Here is a 17,898-nt window from a genome sequence, read left to right on the forward strand (position 1 = left end):
CAATACCAGTCAATACCACCAGAGGATGGAGATAATGGCCATGAATGTTAAAGGGATAGTTCATTTTTTACACCATATAGTCAGATGGTTCCTTATCCTCAAATAAGTCCATGGGCCATGAGAAACTGTAATCCATGATTCAGAGTTGTTTAAATAGCCACTACTAACTTCAGTTAACTTTAGCCAAGGCAAAAGTTAAAAAAGCAGTAGGGAGTGATGGGGGCAATTAAAACATTATTAATCAGATGATTCCATTTAGGAATCATCTGACTATAAGGTGTAAAAAAGTAAACTATCCCTTTAAAGAGGTGCTACAGGATTTCTGTGAATTTCAGCCACTCTCACGAGCCAACAATGGGTCCCTGATAAGTGCGTACTATGTCAGTTTCACGCAGGCCACACGGGCCAGATGCACAGTTTATGTGTAGAATATTGAACAACGCTGCATGTACTATTCTACTTTTCCATATACTGTACCAACATTTCAATTCTCATTAGGGGTTGCTTCTCTCCCATTGAAATAAAATAATTGTGGAAACTTGCCCAAATGTTACTGATCAAACTGCAGTTAATTTTGGATATCTGCCCATGTTGGAAACGTTTCCAAGGATTACTGTGTTTCAAATGGGTGTTTCTACTGCGGCTCATTCAAAAAAGATGTGATTAATATGATGTATTATACATGTATCAGGTTATAGCTCTATAGAGTATATGTAGAGTTCAGTTGTCCTGAGGAAGTTTCTCTCTCTCTCTCTCTCTCTCTCTATTTCTTTTTCTCTCTCTATTTCTTTTTCTCTCTCTCTCTTCCGCATTTGCACTCTCTCAGAGTAGGAAGAGGTCATGAGAAGTGTATGCAATCGAAGGTGAGCTAATCCTAGACATTAAACCTTAGACTAAAGCTAATACCACATCAGATATGTTGATACTCAGTGTAACAGATCATCACTTGCAATGTTTTCAACAACAATCAATTGAAATAATAATACATCTATGTAAAATGTCTTAGGTATTGGAATTTGATTGCCATTCTATTTCTGAATACAACAATAAAAATACTGGGGAATTCCACCATTATAAAAACTAATGTTTTATTGAATAACCAATTAGACCCGAGGCATGTGCAGTAGCCTATCAGGCTACTGTAGCTCTCAGACTTGGATTTTTCTAAGGAGTTGCTCGAGGGTTGTCCAAATTAGATAAACCTTTTTTTTTACCATTGAATCTGAACAAACAGAATATGGAGGAACTAGCCAGAGAGGCCTCCGTCATTACCTGAAATCGTTAGCCTCCTAGCATTGTTTTGTCACCTGCATTTATCTAGCAGATTAGCCCTCTCTCCCTGTGTTGGTGACTACGGTCATTTGAATGCAGATGTACTCTCTACATACAGCACACAACCACCTAAAATGAGACTGTGAACACTGTTCCTTACATGTCTCAGAGCATTGCCTATGGATCCTACAGGTCATGGCATCACATGTATACAGGGTATCAAGATAATACTTTTATCTTTAAAGGGGCAATCAGGGATTTAACATTTTTGGTAAACAGCTGAGGGATAGGGCTGGAGAAATTCATACAGGTAGCCATGGATGCAAGGACTGACCATCCATGAGATAGAAATGATAGTTTTTCACCATGTTTTGAAGCTATACAGTGTTTGTTTACAATTGCATTGTTTACAAACAATGGGAGTAAAGCAATCATATGTTTTCGGTTCTGATGAGGCACAGTGAGACAGTTGAATTAAACTCATGAGATGCAGCGCAACATGCACTTGTCATCTCCCCCTGGACTACTGCAACTCACCTCTGGCCGGGCTCCCTCTGCCATCAGACCTTTGCAACTCATCCAGAGTGCTGCAGCCCGTCTGATGTTCAATCTCCCCATGTCACCCTTCTCCTCCATCCACACCTTCACTGGCTCCCAGTAGCAGCTCACATCAGAGTCACACAGCAGAGTCACTGCCTATCTTTCACAGTAGACTACAGACCTATCTTTTTAGACTACACCCAGGGCCGTAACTGCCATACAGGCCACCAAGGTTGACTTCTCTATCTCTACTTGTGTAGAGGCACAATTGGAATAATCCGATTGCAAGTAAGTTTGTGATAAATAATTGTCAATCCTGCAATTTGCTTTATCGTGTTAACAAGCACAGTGCTCACTCTCACCAGCTCTCTCTGTCCTGTGCTTTCACCTGCCCACAAATAGCATAACTGTGTGTTAACAAGGTCACACAGACGCTTACCATCACCAGCCAATTAGGTCACATCCATCACATTTGAGAAAGCTTATTAATTTGTGGCCATTAGCAAGGTTGCCCAAAAAAGTCCAAATGCAGTTTCTAGCTGTTGAGCTGGAAAAGAAATCTCCTCGGGAAGGATTCCTCTACCAGAGGTGGAAAGTAGCAAATTACGACTACTCTTGTGACTGTAATTAAGTACATTAATCGATAATTTGTACTTAAGTAGCTTTGAATGTTTAGACTTTTAATTTTACTTGAATACCTTTTGAATTAATATTGTACTTTGAAATTGTATTTCCAACAATTGTTACTGTGTGCAAAAATATTCGGACACCACTCTCTCGCTTGCCTTGATTATAATGACTTGGCAATCTTGTTATAATGAGATAGTGATTTCGTAATAATGAGATAGCATTCTGACAAGATAGTAAGTGGTCCATACATTTAATTAAGCCTTTTTTTTTTTTCTGACTTACACTTCAGAGCTTCGGTACTATTCCTTTCTCTCGTATGTTATGTTGCGTGCTGCTGCATGACACAGCTTAGGTGATATAGGAGCATGCAATTTCAATTTTGAAGGCAAATGTTTTTTTTTTGTTTTTTTTTTAAACAAATTGACTTGAGTACTTTTTTATGAGCTACATTTGTACCCTTAAGTTGTTTCCTGGACTATACGTTTTTCTTCTACTGAAGAACATGTTAACTAAAGTAACAGTACTTTTACTTGAGTAGGATTGTTCAGTACTCTTTCCACCTTTGACCCCTACATGGGATATGCATATGACCTAAGTAGAAAATGTCCCCTGGTTACGGCCCTGACTACACCTGGGCTCCTCCTCCTCCTCCTCAGAGCTCTCCCCCTCCTAGTACTTCCCAACATACCCACGGTTGTGCTGAACCTGAACTTTTGCACACACCACGAAAAAATTATTTTGACTGCTTGTGGCACGTATTCTTATAAAAAGTCTTACTTGTGATGATTGTGATGTAAAGTTGTTTTACTTACGTCAGGCGAATGTACTTGTATTGTAAGTCACTCTGAATAAAAGCATGTGCTACATTACTAAAATGTAAAATGCAAATATAATGCAAATCAACAATTCTTATTATTCTTATTTTTTAATTAATTTAAGTCCAAAAACAGATGGACGAATCCTTGGCTTTTTAATTCAAATCCACAAAAACCCTACCATTTGACATGCTACTGCAAATGTTGCAGCTTTAGATTAAATCATATGGGAAACAGCAATGCAGAAAATAATTACGATGAAATTAAACTGAAAAAGTGTTGCAAAAGAGTGCTAAAATAGAACTAGGCCCTCTTGGCTATAAAACATATACTGTATAGGCATCAATACTTCCCCTCTGAGCTTTCAGTGGAGAGCCATGCAAGCATTGTGGTTAGCAGCACCAGAACCTCCAGGTCCCATAATTACTCAGTGGCCCCCAAGTATACACATAAATCATTATAAGCAGTCATGACAGAAAAATCAAAGCTCACTTCTCCTCCTCTGCAGCCTCACTGTCCAACGCAGCGACCCACAAACAGGAAACTTCATAAAACAGAAGAGAGAAAGAGAGAGCGGGAGAGATAAAATAATAAAATAAAATAAAAAGGTCATGTAGCAGTTAGGAGGAGTTCTGGACATCATTCATCTTCGTCTGCAAAGTGCAGATCTAACACTTGCAAAGCCATCATTTAATAATGGTGTTGTGTATTGCCCTTAACCGCAAACGCACACCTTTGCATGCACAGACACACAGAGACACACGTTCAGTGTGTGTGTCGGCGTGTGAGTGTGCGTATATATGCTCATGATGTGTGGTAGATTTATCCTTTTCGATGTCAGTGTAGATTTCTGACAGAGATGGCCTCAGCTGTCCTAATTCTCTCTCTGTGGCTGTCAGTTGCAAATCTACAAACTAGCCCCTCACTCTGCGACACCTATTTGTTGAAACCCTATTCAATCACGCCTGTAGAGGCTGACAACGCTTGCAGGCACGTAGCCCCGCCTAGTGCTCAGCCTATAAAGTGCCTAGCTCAGCCTATAAAGCTCAAATTTATTCTTCAACCCACTCTTCACAAGCTCAGCGTACAGCGTATAGTACAATTCACAAATGTTTTCCGTGATCCTTAAACAAAAAACACAAAGCACAAATAAAATGTACTATACACACAAAAACATCTCTTGATTTGTATTTGTAAACCAGAATTTTAATAAATGCAAAATGATTTGTAAATATGGCTAAAGGTTTGTGAATAAATGCTGTTACATTTGCAAACAAATGTCACGATGTGTGAATAAAAACAAAACCTGGTGTATACCGCCTTGTCCTTTTTTCTCCACTCAATGAGTGGAGAAAGAAGTGTGAACCACTGAGGAAACCATTCGCCGCACGCTTGACTGAGAAGGGCAGCTTCCACAAAGATCTAATAGCCTCAAGGCATTCATCGAGGACGGGCATGTGCTGGTGCGCAGATGAGGGCTCAACCTCTAGGGTGATCCCATCTAGCCTCATCCTCTTAGGCAATGGCAGGGCCGCGGGGAGCTCGAGATTGAGCTTGGAAGAGGCCTCACCTCACCCTGCTTGTCCCATGTCCCTGTAGTGGGCTGGGCGGGATGGGGAGGGAGTCCAGATTAGCACCGGCCTCTCCATCACCAACTGAGAACTCCTTGTTGGAGCTGCAGATAGATAGCTCGCCCACCCGCCTCACTGTTGGTTTCTCCCTAATTCAACTCCTTGCAAGCCTTAGACAAGCTGGGGCTCGAGGGGGGCTCAGCAACGGAGGAAGAGTCAAAGGGGGCATTTCCAAAGGAGTCCTGCAGAGCCTCACCCTCATAGAGGCGTTCAGCAGAAATGACACCCTCAACGCATTTGCCTGCAGGACGAGGCGCCCAGAACGGCGGTCCATGCATGGAGTAAACCAACGCACGGTGGACCGACTTCTGTCTCCCACAAAGCACGACCACATCCATTCGTGCATACTCCCGAAGGAGTTGCCCTGAAGTTAGCAGTAGAAGTTAGCAGTAGCCCTGAAGTTAACAGTAACAGGAGGGTGCTAGCTCTGTTCGCACAAAGTGAATAAGCTACAGTAGCAACTGTCAGATAAGCCACGTGCTGAAGTCATAAAAAGACGAACATGTGAGCTAGCCAACAAGGAACCTAGCGTACAGGGGACATAGCGAAGTTACACAGGGTAACCATCTAGGAATTATGTCAAAATATTAAGTGCTCAAATGGTCCGAGAACTATGAGCTCGGCACTAATATTTCTTGCGTGAGAAAAGGAAAAAATGTGTTTTGTCAAAGCTAGGTAAGGGCTCAACTGATTTGTAAACCCCAAGCCCTCGAAGATAGCCGACCGTCCAAGTGCTAGCCATAGCCTACACAAGGGGCCTAGCACATAACCCTAACCCTAACTTGAGGAATCATTGCCGAACTAGCCAGAGTTCAATTCCGTGGAATTGTGAGCACCAAGATAGCTATCGACCTTCTTGTGTTAGCCTGAAGGTGTGCAAAAGGTGACAACTCCAATGGCTTACCAATTTATGAGTTCTTCAGTGAATAGGTTGGGCATTAGGCAATGCTGTGTGCCTGCAAGCGTCCACAGCCTGACAGAGAACCTTGAATCCAATCCTTGAATCGAACTAACAAATATACAGCCCCGGAATTTATATTAACCATTTGAAAACTCGGTGACTCTTTTTTTTCCTCTATTTTTTTCAACATAAGTTTAGTTGTGCTAAGGAAGTGTTTCGCTCGCTCTCTCTCTCTCTCTCTCTCTCTCTCTCTCTCTCTCACATTTAAGCAGTGAGATGATTTCACCCCACAGTTCTGATTCTGATGTATTGACAGAAACTCACTGAAAAAGAAACCCTTAACATTGTACAGATGTGGGCTGAATAGGTGACAGAACGGCCCTGTCAAAGACTAAATAAATGAATGTCAAAGCAAAAGGATATTAGTCCGCTGTGATTAATGAAGAAGGATATTGTGTGTCAGCTTGGCCATTAGTCCTCTTCACAATTCACTACTTTACCAGATGAAAACCTCCCCCTCACTATTCCGCTAGCAAGCAAAAATAGAAAGACATTGTTAATGTAGCCATGTTGCTAATATCAATTAAACTGCAAACTCCTACTGTTCATTGACAACAGTAGTGGTTTCAGTGTCAAACTCTACTTTGAATTCCTAAAATATCACAATGTTTATTAAAGTGTATTTATTTTTATTTATCTTTATTTAGTTTATCCCATTGAGATGTGCATCTCTTTTGCAAGACTGACCTGTGTTAACTTAACTAAAACATATACAATACAATACATACACAGGTTTCAGCAGAGAACATACATAAAACTGGAGATATCTAAAAGCAGAAGGGAATGAGGTACTCAAGTTTTAATTTGTTTTGAAGATTATTTTAGGTCCAGGGGACATGATAACTAAAACCAGTTTTACCAAGTTCTGTAGCGGTGTATTTAAAACGTGCGATATACAGTAGTGCTGTAGCCTGTCGTTTTAAATTGAAGCAGTAATGTGAAGTAAGATGGTAGTTTCTGCAGCAGAGCCTTTTAAATAAAAAAATAATGCAATGCTGCTCCATTCTTGCAGGAAGGGACGATCAGCCCACTTTCTGACAGAGAACACAATGATTTTTATCAGCTGTAATAAAGCGGAATGTGCCTATTTGAAATACAAAATGATGATATCTAGGCAACAAAATCAAACACTCGCCACTGAACCAAGAAAAAAGTAATACTTGGGCAACAATAGACAATGAAATGCTCTAAGAGTTATTCCTAAATGAGCGATACATACCACAGAAACGAATTGATGCATGCCACAATGCCATGTCACACCCAAGTGAACCAATGACAAGTGGAAGACTCACACACAGGGTGAGTTTGATCACATTAGGAGACAAAGCCGATCTTTGCAGCATAATTTCTCTGCCCTCTCAGCCATGCAAGAGGTAGTCACCACTGCCTTGATCTCCCAATTAATGGGGATATTTATAAACGGTAAACATGTAACTGTAGCTAATGAGGCTGCAGTATTTAGCTTATCTGTTTTTTTACCATCCTCATACAGGCAGTATAAACTCCACTTGCTCTAATTTGCTTGTTAAATAAATACAAACTGCTGGACTGTGACTGGTGCCTTCCAACAGTGTGCTGTTTTTCTCTCTCTTCCACATCATGGATTTTCAGTTCAGGAGGAAAATAAACAGGGGCCTGTCCATGGGCAAACAAAGGATGATGGCGAACTATGGAGCGGGAGGTTGGGGAGCTAACATTCTCAACTCTCGTTATTATTATTCATATGTAGGCTTCACAAGTGGTTCAGCTGTGCTTCCCTGCACTGGCTACAGGCTATAGACCATTTAAGTCAAGTACAAATCTGAAGTAGCACTTTGTTGAATTTCGAATGTTGGATGTCATGTTATGTTTTGAAGGTGGTTTAATTCTTCAGATAATTATCTGTTTAATGTAGTTGATATTGAGGTTTTTAACTGTGTAGGGTGTGTTCTCACCTTTGACCTCTCTCTGTACCAACGCTGTAGTTTCACTGTACTATAGCTACCACTGCAATTACAATGTACACAGTTACAGTTTACAGCACAACCTGTATATAATAGTCATAGAATGCACATCATGTTGGGATCCAGCGGATATACAGCAGAGAGAATGTACACACACACACACACACACACACACACACACACCTAAAAAAAACTGCTGTGCAAGCTTACCCTAATTAACCATCAGCTTAATTAGACAATTTACTGTGTAATTAGCAGGCAATTAGTCAACACCTCTCAGATCTTACACTGACTGCTTTGACAGCCATGTTTCTCTATGCTGATTCCAGTCAAAATCACCTATGTTGATTTACGTATTTTAATGTGAAACAACTGCGCACTAGCATGGAGTAATCATTGCTGATGAGGAGAGGATGAAGGGAGGACACATATAAGACGATGTGAAATATCTCAAATATGTGGTGGTGTCGTCGTGTTTGTCTCCCTTGAAACAACAGGAAACCATGTTGAGTTCGCTGGTTTTGCTTATTATGCCATGTTGTTTGTTGAAGGAAAAACTAATCTCTGAACAGTGAGCAAGTGGTGGGCGTAATCATGTTAATGATTCTACCTTCCAATTATGAGAATCAAACTGGGGAAAAGGAAGTCTCCAACACATAGCTTCACAACTCTTTGTCGACAAATGACTTGCCTCCACATGACAGATAAACTATTTTTGACTGTTTCAAAAATAATCAATCCCAGTTCAATGAACTTGTCAAAAAAAAAGTCAGTGAAATGAAGCAGAATCATCAACGGCTCAGTCCCAAAGTATCTTGAAGATCTTGTCAGACACACATAGCTATGCCACTAAACTAGAGCCAGTGCTACAGATGTTGTATTGTATAGGTTTAAGAGCTTATCTGGGAAACATACTTTCTTACACAGCTTCTGTAGATTGGTTTACAAACTACTGTTAAATAAATGCCTGCAAGTAACCGATTCAGGAGAGCTGTCAAGGAGTGGTTCATGATGTAGCCTAGTATTTGTAATGCGAGGTCATGTCAGTTCTCTGGATCACTGATCTAGACGAGACGAGGTGATTGGGTATTTGTTGATTTCATATTGTATGTATTTTTCCTATTATTGAATGTAAAGTGCCTTTTGTGTGTAAAGTGCTCAATGCACTGCCAGTCTTGCCCTACCTGTCCAATCGTGCTAGCTATCCAATCTTGAATACTTTATCTCACCTCGGTCGCACCTCACTCCTTGCAGTGACAGTGGCTGAAATTACCTTACCTTCCACGGTGATCTAAAAGGAATAGTTATTTACCCTGTTTGCTGATACAGTATTTTTAGTTAAGGAACAACATGGCAGAGGACAGTTTATTTGCAGAGACAGCATGCAGGGGCACACTGTGTCCAACACAGCCCTAGGACCCTGTCCATCTCTGGGCTTCCTCTGTCACTGTGCCAGGAGGGGTGATGAAATGACCATGTCACCAGCACTTCCACTCACACTCTGGGCTTTCCATCCCACCATGCACTCCTGCTGGTGTGAAATGGAAATGAGACGCAGTGCATTGGATTTGGGGTAATGCCAATCTACTGTTCCGCAGCCTTGAGGGGAGACCTGGTTTTATGATACAGTGCCTGATCTAGTTAGAACTCAATGTGTGTAAATGATTTGAAGTGGTAAACTCCCTCCTCAAGTCGAACTGTCCCTACCTGCCCCATCGGATTGCTAGCTTTTCAGTGGCTTGGTTGGTTAATAACAGGCGATTCCAAGGGAGGTCACATGTGTTGACAATACAGAGGACGCAAGGTCGAGACTAGTGTGAGCTTGTGAGCAAGGAAGCAATACTGCTTACCGGCAGCATGACTCCTGTTACAGTGGTGCCAGTTGACTCGGATCCAGAGTTGTGCTCAGCTGAACGGCTGGGTCAGGTTTGGTGGGGTGAGTGTAACTGAGGTTAAACTGTAAACTCACTTCTTAAGTTGAATTACCCCCACCCACGCCATCCAATTGTTAGCTTTTCGTGGCGTAGCAGCATCGGGTAGTAGCAGCATCGGGTAGTAGCAGCATCGTGGCGTAGCAGGTTAACATCGGGTATTTCAGAGGGTGGTCACATGCGTTGGCAATACAGAGGACCCAAGATCGAGACTTGTGTAACTGAGGAAGCAATTCTGTTTTGCAGCAGCGTGATGCCTGTTACATGTGCAGGAGCTCTAGTACTGTATGTGGCTTTTAAGGATCTTTCTTTCTTTGCAATGTTAACTTGAGGCAGCCTGAAATTAAACCCTGATGGTGTTATTACATCGGAGTAAGAGTGCAAAGCTTTCTTCTTTTCTTTGAAGGACTGCCCACCAGCCTGGACCTCACCAAACAATGTGTGTTCCTCTTTTTTGTCCGAACTTGAAGCAGCCCGACATATTCCAACAAAACATGCACCTACTCTTAAAGCAGCATTGGGCCCCCTACCAATGCATTATGCACTACTTCCACAGTCAGAGGTTGTCCGAATAGTGCAGGAGCTAATTAAATCAGCCAGAAGCAGTTCCTCCAGGATGAATAACAGGCTAATTGACTTGCCATACAGCACATGGCTTCATGCTATTTATTACCAGTAAAAATCATCAGAGAATCTGTGTGGCATCGACAGTACATGACCCCGCAACCTCTCGCTCTTAATAAAACGTTGGTGCAGTTGATTAAACTACATCGTTAATTAGTACAGCCAGATTTACAGAGTCCGTGGACTATGCCGTCGTTAGGATGTATGTAATATTAGCAGTGTTGCCATAGAGATGTTTCATAATTTGTCATTTAATCAAGGACACATTTGAAAATGTAGGCTATGTATGAATGAGGAAGAGTTGGTTTGTCATGTTTCCCTTTAATCAGTGTTGAAAACACACATACGGTATGAATGTGTGCTATTGTTCCATTGCTCTTCAAATCCTAATTGTTGTGAGGAAGTTGATTTGAGTAGATCCCCCCCCATCCCCATTTTACCCCCACCATAACACTGGTAATGTAATTCAAGTGTTGAAGACTAACCACCTAGCTACAGGGCCCTCCAGGTCCTCTACCCATGTCTGCAGTAGATGAAGTCTTGATCAGTTTAACTGGGTTAGGGCCAATTACAGGTGTGATGCTTCCGATCCGGGGCAGCCAAGGGGTTAACTAGACCTGTCTGGTCCTTATCTATACCTGGTATCCTTTCTTCCGCGATGCAGCAATGTCTCTGCCACACTGACATCCATCTGGAGATTTGGTAATTAGCCCCCCCTACCACTATGTATCAATCAAAGGATCTAACAGTCGGTAATTGGTAACATCGTGAGGAAAAATGTACTCGTCACTCCTGAGGAAGCGAACGACAAGGCTATAGATCAGCTCCGGCGACAGTGGCCCCGGCGCTCCCTTGTTTCAGATGGGTCTCTTATGGTTCACAGAGGAAAAAAAAGGGGGCAAAAAACTGCATGTTTTCCGCAACATAGTTCATTCATTCTAATTAACAGTGGCCTGGCTTGCACATCCCAGCTTTGTTATCTTCTCCCCTCCGCTAGGCCCTAAGAGCTAATTAGCAATTCCATTCACATTCTTTCCTTTAACGCACAAGGCCCTAGAAACTGTGAAGATGCTCATATCTACCAAGTAATCCACTCTGCATCTCCACCACTATCAATGCCGAAGCATGGTAATGTTTTGATAGGAGCGGCACTGGCAAATACACAGGATATTAAAAAAAAGAGGTCCCCTGTGTTTAAGAAGAGATGATAGCGAGGAGCCGCCTGTTCATTCATATTGACATTAAGAACTTCTTTATCTCTCTCCCCAAAGAAAGCCCCCCGAAACAATCTTACCCGCCAAGCACACAATAAAGAATAATATGATTTCTGTTTACTGAGATATCAGCTGGTATTTCGGTGCACCCTGACAGCCAATAGCTGCAACAGTATATTAGACCCCAATCTGGCATCTACAAATGTCAAGAGTAAAGCTAGGTGTTGAGAGAAAGGGGGAGGGGGAGGGGAGAGATGCACATATGTTTACAATTCCTAAAAAGACATAAATATATTCTGAGACAGAACCATTATTTTAGCATATGCAGCTGTCAATCTTGATTCATGTGCCTGAGAGCAAAGCATCTTGGGATAGTGGATAATGCAAGCACATGCCCAGGGTGACTGACCATTGTTTCTCATTCAACTCCCCTGGTAAGTCTAGGCATGGCAAATTATGCTTATTCAAAAGCCAGTGGTGAGATTGTAGTATATCATACTGTAGCTTACTATCCAGGCTGTCTCTCTCTTTCTCTTTCTCTCTCTCTCTCTCTCTCTCTCTCTCTCTCTCTCTCTCTCTCTCTCTCCATTTGTCTCTCACAGGAAAAAAAAGAAGGTTGACCTTTTCAAAATGACAAGGGGGCAGTCCATAACACAACTGATGGAAACGGTGACAGATTGTCATCATAACAGGCACAGACATGCACTACTAACACTGTCTGACCATTAAGTCTATCAACACACTCACAGGCAGAAGTTAACTGCATGGCTGATGTCCACAGGTCAAGACGTAAATACGTACCAACTATTTTTTATATTTTTAGTATCGCAACATGAACATGTTATATGCTGCAGAAATCTGTCACAAGTGTGTGTGTTTCTTCTTACGTTTTTTTACCTCTTCTTTCTCTTCTTTACTCTTTTTTTTTAAACTTTCTGTTCATATCCCTTTTTAGCTAGACTAATCAAGGGGCAGCAGCTAGCACCGAACAAACATATGTTCCTGATTAATTCCCACACTGACAGAATTAGAAGATAAATTAAAACGAAACGATTCAAAGTTCAATGAAGAGATTATTTGTCATCCATCCATCGAAAGCTGTTTAAATCACACTGAAATGAGGATAAAAATAGAAAGTTGAGGTGGGTGACTCTGTCGTGAATTACTGGAACTTTCACTAGTCTCAGATAAAGTAATGGAAAAACGCTTTCTGTGAATCAGGATGAAGAGACGACTGACTCAGTTTACTTCGTTATTATGATAATTTCCCATATAGAAGATTTGCAATAAACATATTTCTGTTACTTTACAAGATTTGCGGAGCCAATTTCCTCCAAAATAAGGTCCAGTAACTTCGATAAAGAGTTGTGAATACATTTTCGTAAATTATGTAATAATAATAATATTGCCTTGAAAAATTAACTGGGAAACATTTATACAGTACACCTATGCAATATAAACAAGACCAATAAGTAAATACCTTGGTTATAATGAGTTTAAAAAAAAATATGATAACATGATGTTGCCTCAAATTATAATAAGCAAACACAAACATTAGGCACCTATGCTAACCATGAATACCTTGTCGAGGGAGAAGGTCTTGGTGAGAGCAAAGCCCCAGCCTTCCTGGAAAGCCCTGTGGATCATGGCAGTACTGGTGGTTGGTGGGGCGCTGGCCAGGCCAAATGGGTTGGGGAACTTTATCCTGACAATCTCCACACTAATGTCTACAGCATCGACGGCACAGTGGAACAGTGGGATCTGGGGCGTGCTGGCCATACTCTGACGATGGAGAGACTGCAACGACAAACAACCCAATTCAATCAATTGCAGATATTGGGTTTCCGGGATAATGCAACAAAAAGATTCTTATTATTATTGTGAGACTATAAGGAATGTGTGTACTCAACAAAACAATGTTTACGGTGTGAAACCAAAACAATGTTTGTTGCATTTCCAATTGAACATGCCTTCTTGTTGTATAAGAACAATAACATCTGTAAAAACAAAAAAGCAATATCCACAATTGATAAAATTGTGACCATAGGGGTTAGTGTGTAACATATTGAACGACACCTGGCACCATCACAAACAAAACCATCACATTAGGATACTTCGTTCTTAAGACAACAGCAGAGATATGTGCATTGAAAAGGTCATAAAGATTAGTTTTTATGAGCGCTAAGATCTCTTAAGTAGGGTAAGATTAAAGCTTTAATTTAGTCACTCTCTCAGCTGTTAATAACATCAATGCTATAGGCCTACACAGAGATCGAATGATTTAGTGGTTACTGGATTGCAGCACCTCCAGCCATAAAAACAACATATTGGCATCGTTAAAAAAAAAAAAACGAAAACAGGTTCAACCACGCCCATTGGGCTATGTACTACCTATATACAGTATGGCGGTAGGGTATACCATCTGGAGAAGGATGGCTGTTGAAAGTATATTTCCCTAAAAACCCTGCTGCATTGTTTATCTCTGTCTGCGGTGAGATACAAAGTCAACAGCAGTCACACACCAGCCTGTCTTTTTAATTAGCCTGGCGTTTATCACACGTTTCTGATTGCTTTTGTAATGATGTCACCGCCGCATAATGAATGAGGAGGTGTCACGCTGCGAGGAGGCGCGCGTACATGACAGCCGGCGTGCCCCTCCGGGGAATTTGACGTGTGGAGGACTACACGCCAAGCGAGGAAACACAGGGGAAAACAGCAGCAGGAAAATGTAAATACAAAAAGGGCATTATTACTAATGCTAGGGGTTCCAATCACTGTTAGCTGTCAAAGATTGAAATGTTTTGGACCATCTCTTTGCCTCGTGTCTGCTGTGAAACTGGTCTCCTGCGACCTTTAATAGATAACGTTGACCTAAGCTATGAACAGATAATTAATGAGAAGTTGATTCACTTCCAGTCATTTTGCAGGGTTTTTTTTGTTGCATAAATAATGACATATCTCAATTCAACCAAGCATATGATAGCACAAATACACTAAAAACAGCATAAACGCATACAGTACATTGAAACTGAGACCTAAGACACTGAAACAGTATCTGATATAAAAACATCTTTAAAAAAGGGAATGCGTACATGCACTACAGGGGACCTTTGAATGCCTGGGATATTAATTGGTGACCCTTTCTGCAAATTGCCTCAATTCATTTCCTCTTCCTTGGTCCATTACCGTAAAAAGCCAAGCAATCTGCTTGTCCTTCCTTTCTGGTTACAAGTGGTAATTTAATCTGCAAATAAACACTTATCTTTGCTCTGCACTGACCACAGCTAAGGTTCCAACAATTAACCTGCCTCTGAACCTTGAGCATGTCTGCCAAGTGCTGCACTTTGCAGGATAATGTCAGAAAAATGGAAGGATGGGGTGGAGGACAGGAACCTCAGGAAGACAAGCCGCCAGGCTGGGAGTGGACCGGGGGGGGCAGTAAAACATCCTCTCTGCATCTGATCCTGCCTTTAGAGGAGCCCAGTGTGGGTCCATTTGCATTGCACTTTGACTAATTTGTTGGGAGTTCACCAAGTAAGTGCTACAGTAGCATCTGCAGTCCCTGCTGAGTGGTTGACTCAGAGTGAATATGGTAATGCTGATGAGCATGACTTGGTGTTTCCTGTCCAACCACAAAGGAAAAGAAATGCCTCATTTCACAATGGAAACATACCATTTCAATAATTCATAAGATATTGACAGATACGGTAGTTCTCACTTGCAAGAGATAACAACTTGATATAAAACAAACAACTAAACAAGTGATATAAAATACATCGAGGGGGAACCAAGTTAGTTTGTAGCAAAATGTCTAGTCTCTCTCGACAAACTCAGGGCACTCTGCACACTCTGTCAAACATAGATTGTTCAATGGCTATTGGGCAGTCAGAAGTGGGTGGGCTGTTGATGTCACTGAAAAGAAATGACTGACAGGTCGTAGCACCAATCAGATATCAAGTGGGAGCACATGCAGTTTTGAAATGAAGAACTTCAAACAAACACTGTAATCAGTAAATCCTTCATCAATGTTCTTGCTCTCGCTCACTCGTTCTCTGTCTTTCTCTCCCTCTTTCTACATCCTTTTCTCTCTTTCTAAGGTATTTTCTAGTGGCAATCTAATTAGGCTTAGCAAACTTCTATTGCCAATGCCTTAGAGGCAGGATATGCTAGTTAGCACACACAGTGGAGGTGCTGCATATATATCTACTGTAGCATAAAAAAAACACTTCACTCAATAATGCAGCTAAACAACCATTGCAAATGGCTCAAACTGTACACCAGTGCAGGTCATATGATAAAGCATACATTCATTACATACAGTGATGTTCTCAGAGTGGTAATAACTACATTAACATAGCATTAAGGACATTAAGTACATCTATCCCCATATACAATGAATGCATGACTTTCCTCCTTCATAATTAATGTGTCCTCTAGATCCCTTACCATAGGGTTTTCTGGTCTCAGAAGTTAATACCCAAACATCTGCTCCAGTCTCTGAAGCACCAACGCTTCAGTGCAGGTGGGAGGGTCTGTATTTGTATTATCTGTGCTGAATATGAGCATGCCAATGCCAGATAATGTGTACAGTAGACACAATGATACACTGGTTACATACAAAATGTTGGTGTGTGTATGTGTGTGTGTGTGTGTGCGTGCGTGCGTGCGTGCGTGTGTGTGTATAGAACACCACCCCTTGTGGCCCACCTGTAAGTACTTGTGGATGTGCCAGGAGGCTTGTTTTCCATCATTGACTGACTCCACAGTGGTGTTGGCCAGCCCTGCCACGTCCCCTCCAGCAAACAGCCATGGCTCACTGCTCTGCATGCTCTCAGGGTCCAGCTCTGGGAGACCCCAACGACTTAACCTGATGGGGACCATGGCCTCCTTCACTGGTTAGAGAGAAAGAGAGAGAGAGCGAGGAGGGTGGAAAGAGAGCGCGCATGGGGGGGGGGGGGGGGGGGGGTGAGAGTGAGCAAGCGTGATAGACTAGAAACCATACAGAGAGCAATATGAAGTCTGTGACAAGACAAATGACAGTGGCAGATTTGTTCTCCCTCCCTCTCCCCTTTCTCTCAGTTAGGTTAATGTAACATCTCCTGATGCATTTCATTCACCGTTAGCAATGTTAGCCAAGAGATACTCTGTCAAACTGATCTACATTACAAAATGGTATTTTCTTCCCCCTCCCGTGCCCACCTATACAATTCATCTTTCAGACGGAATGCTTTTCAGCATGGACGATGGCCCACATCTATCAATGAGGACATTTTTAAATACAGATCTACGAGCTGGGCGAGATTTATTATACACTATTAGAATTGCTAGGGGGGGGGGGAAGTTTCACCTTTCCAGTCCATTCAATGTGGAAGGTTCTATTTGACGCCCATAGTTTGGCTGTACAGGGAAATGTATAGACTTCATACAGTATTTTTCTTATTTTTTTTATTACACCATAGCATTGGGGTTTAATAGGCTAAAGGCATGGGATTGGTACGCCTCCTCAAGGGAAGGACAGTGGAGAATTTGAGGCACATGATGCGTTGAGCGCTATCATACACACTGATAGGGAATAAACACACCAGCATTACCCTGCCACAGTGATGAATGCACTCATTTAGAGAAAATTGAGAAAACAAAATGGCGTCAAGTCATTTCCCCCTCTCCCACCCATAACATTTACTGTAGACAGCTGATCGTTAGAATCCTACAAACAATATTTAGGAACAAGAAAAACCATATTCCAGAGAGGATTCTCTCTCTCCTACGTAAGAGAATGCCATGCCATTGTTCAAATACATACATGCTGTGTCCTTCACTACTGTGTGGAGGTAAGACCACATTTTGTCATATATTTCCATATATGTCTTCCCTGCATGACCTGTCATGTGATTATTAGCATGCCCCTCCCCTGCTAAGCTACAACACAAAAGAACTGCATTTGTCATGCAAGTCACCTGCAACAAAACAAACATCAACTTACACAAAGCCTCCTGATGAATGATAGCAGAGGGGTGTAGTGAATGCAGCCATTACTACTGATCTATGGTGATTAATGTACTGCTGATGTCTGAATATTTCCCTTTGAGCGGTGGGCTCCACAGTTTGTGACAATGCAGCGGAAAGAGCTGCTTTATCTTAACACTGAAGTGTATGTTTTTGTCCCCCATCCTCCCCAACCCCCCTCCCAGCAGAAATCACCAATCAGCCAAATGCAAGCAGGGATCTAATCATGTTGCTCCCTCCAATGGGTCAGCCCACTAGACTGTGGGCCAGGCTTATACTGCTAAGTCAGCTTTCCTTCACTGCTGGGGCTCCTCTGTGCATCTGACAAGAT

At 41.8% G+C, this 17,898-nt stretch overlaps 1 protein-coding gene across 1 annotated transcript in view; it reads right to left on the reverse strand.

Moving 5' to 3' along the window:
- Window positions 1-17,898, reverse strand: part of LOC310813399 (dihydropyrimidine dehydrogenase [NADP(+)]-like) — a gene marked incomplete at both ends in the record, with an annotated part of 123,357 nt that overhangs the window by 52,016 nt on the left and 53,443 nt on the right. Inside the window, 3 exon segments of the mRNA XM_083682370.1 lie at window positions 13,143-13,358; window positions 16,269-16,453; window positions 17,059-17,123. Coding sequence (XP_083538496.1) covers window positions 13,143-13,358; window positions 16,269-16,453; window positions 17,059-17,123 — 466 coding nt within the window.

Source organism: Argentina silus (assembly GCF_951799395.1).
Source record: "Argentina silus genome assembly, chromosome: 1".
Taxonomy (NCBI): Eukaryota; Metazoa; Chordata; class Actinopteri; order Argentiniformes; family Argentinidae; genus Argentina; species Argentina silus.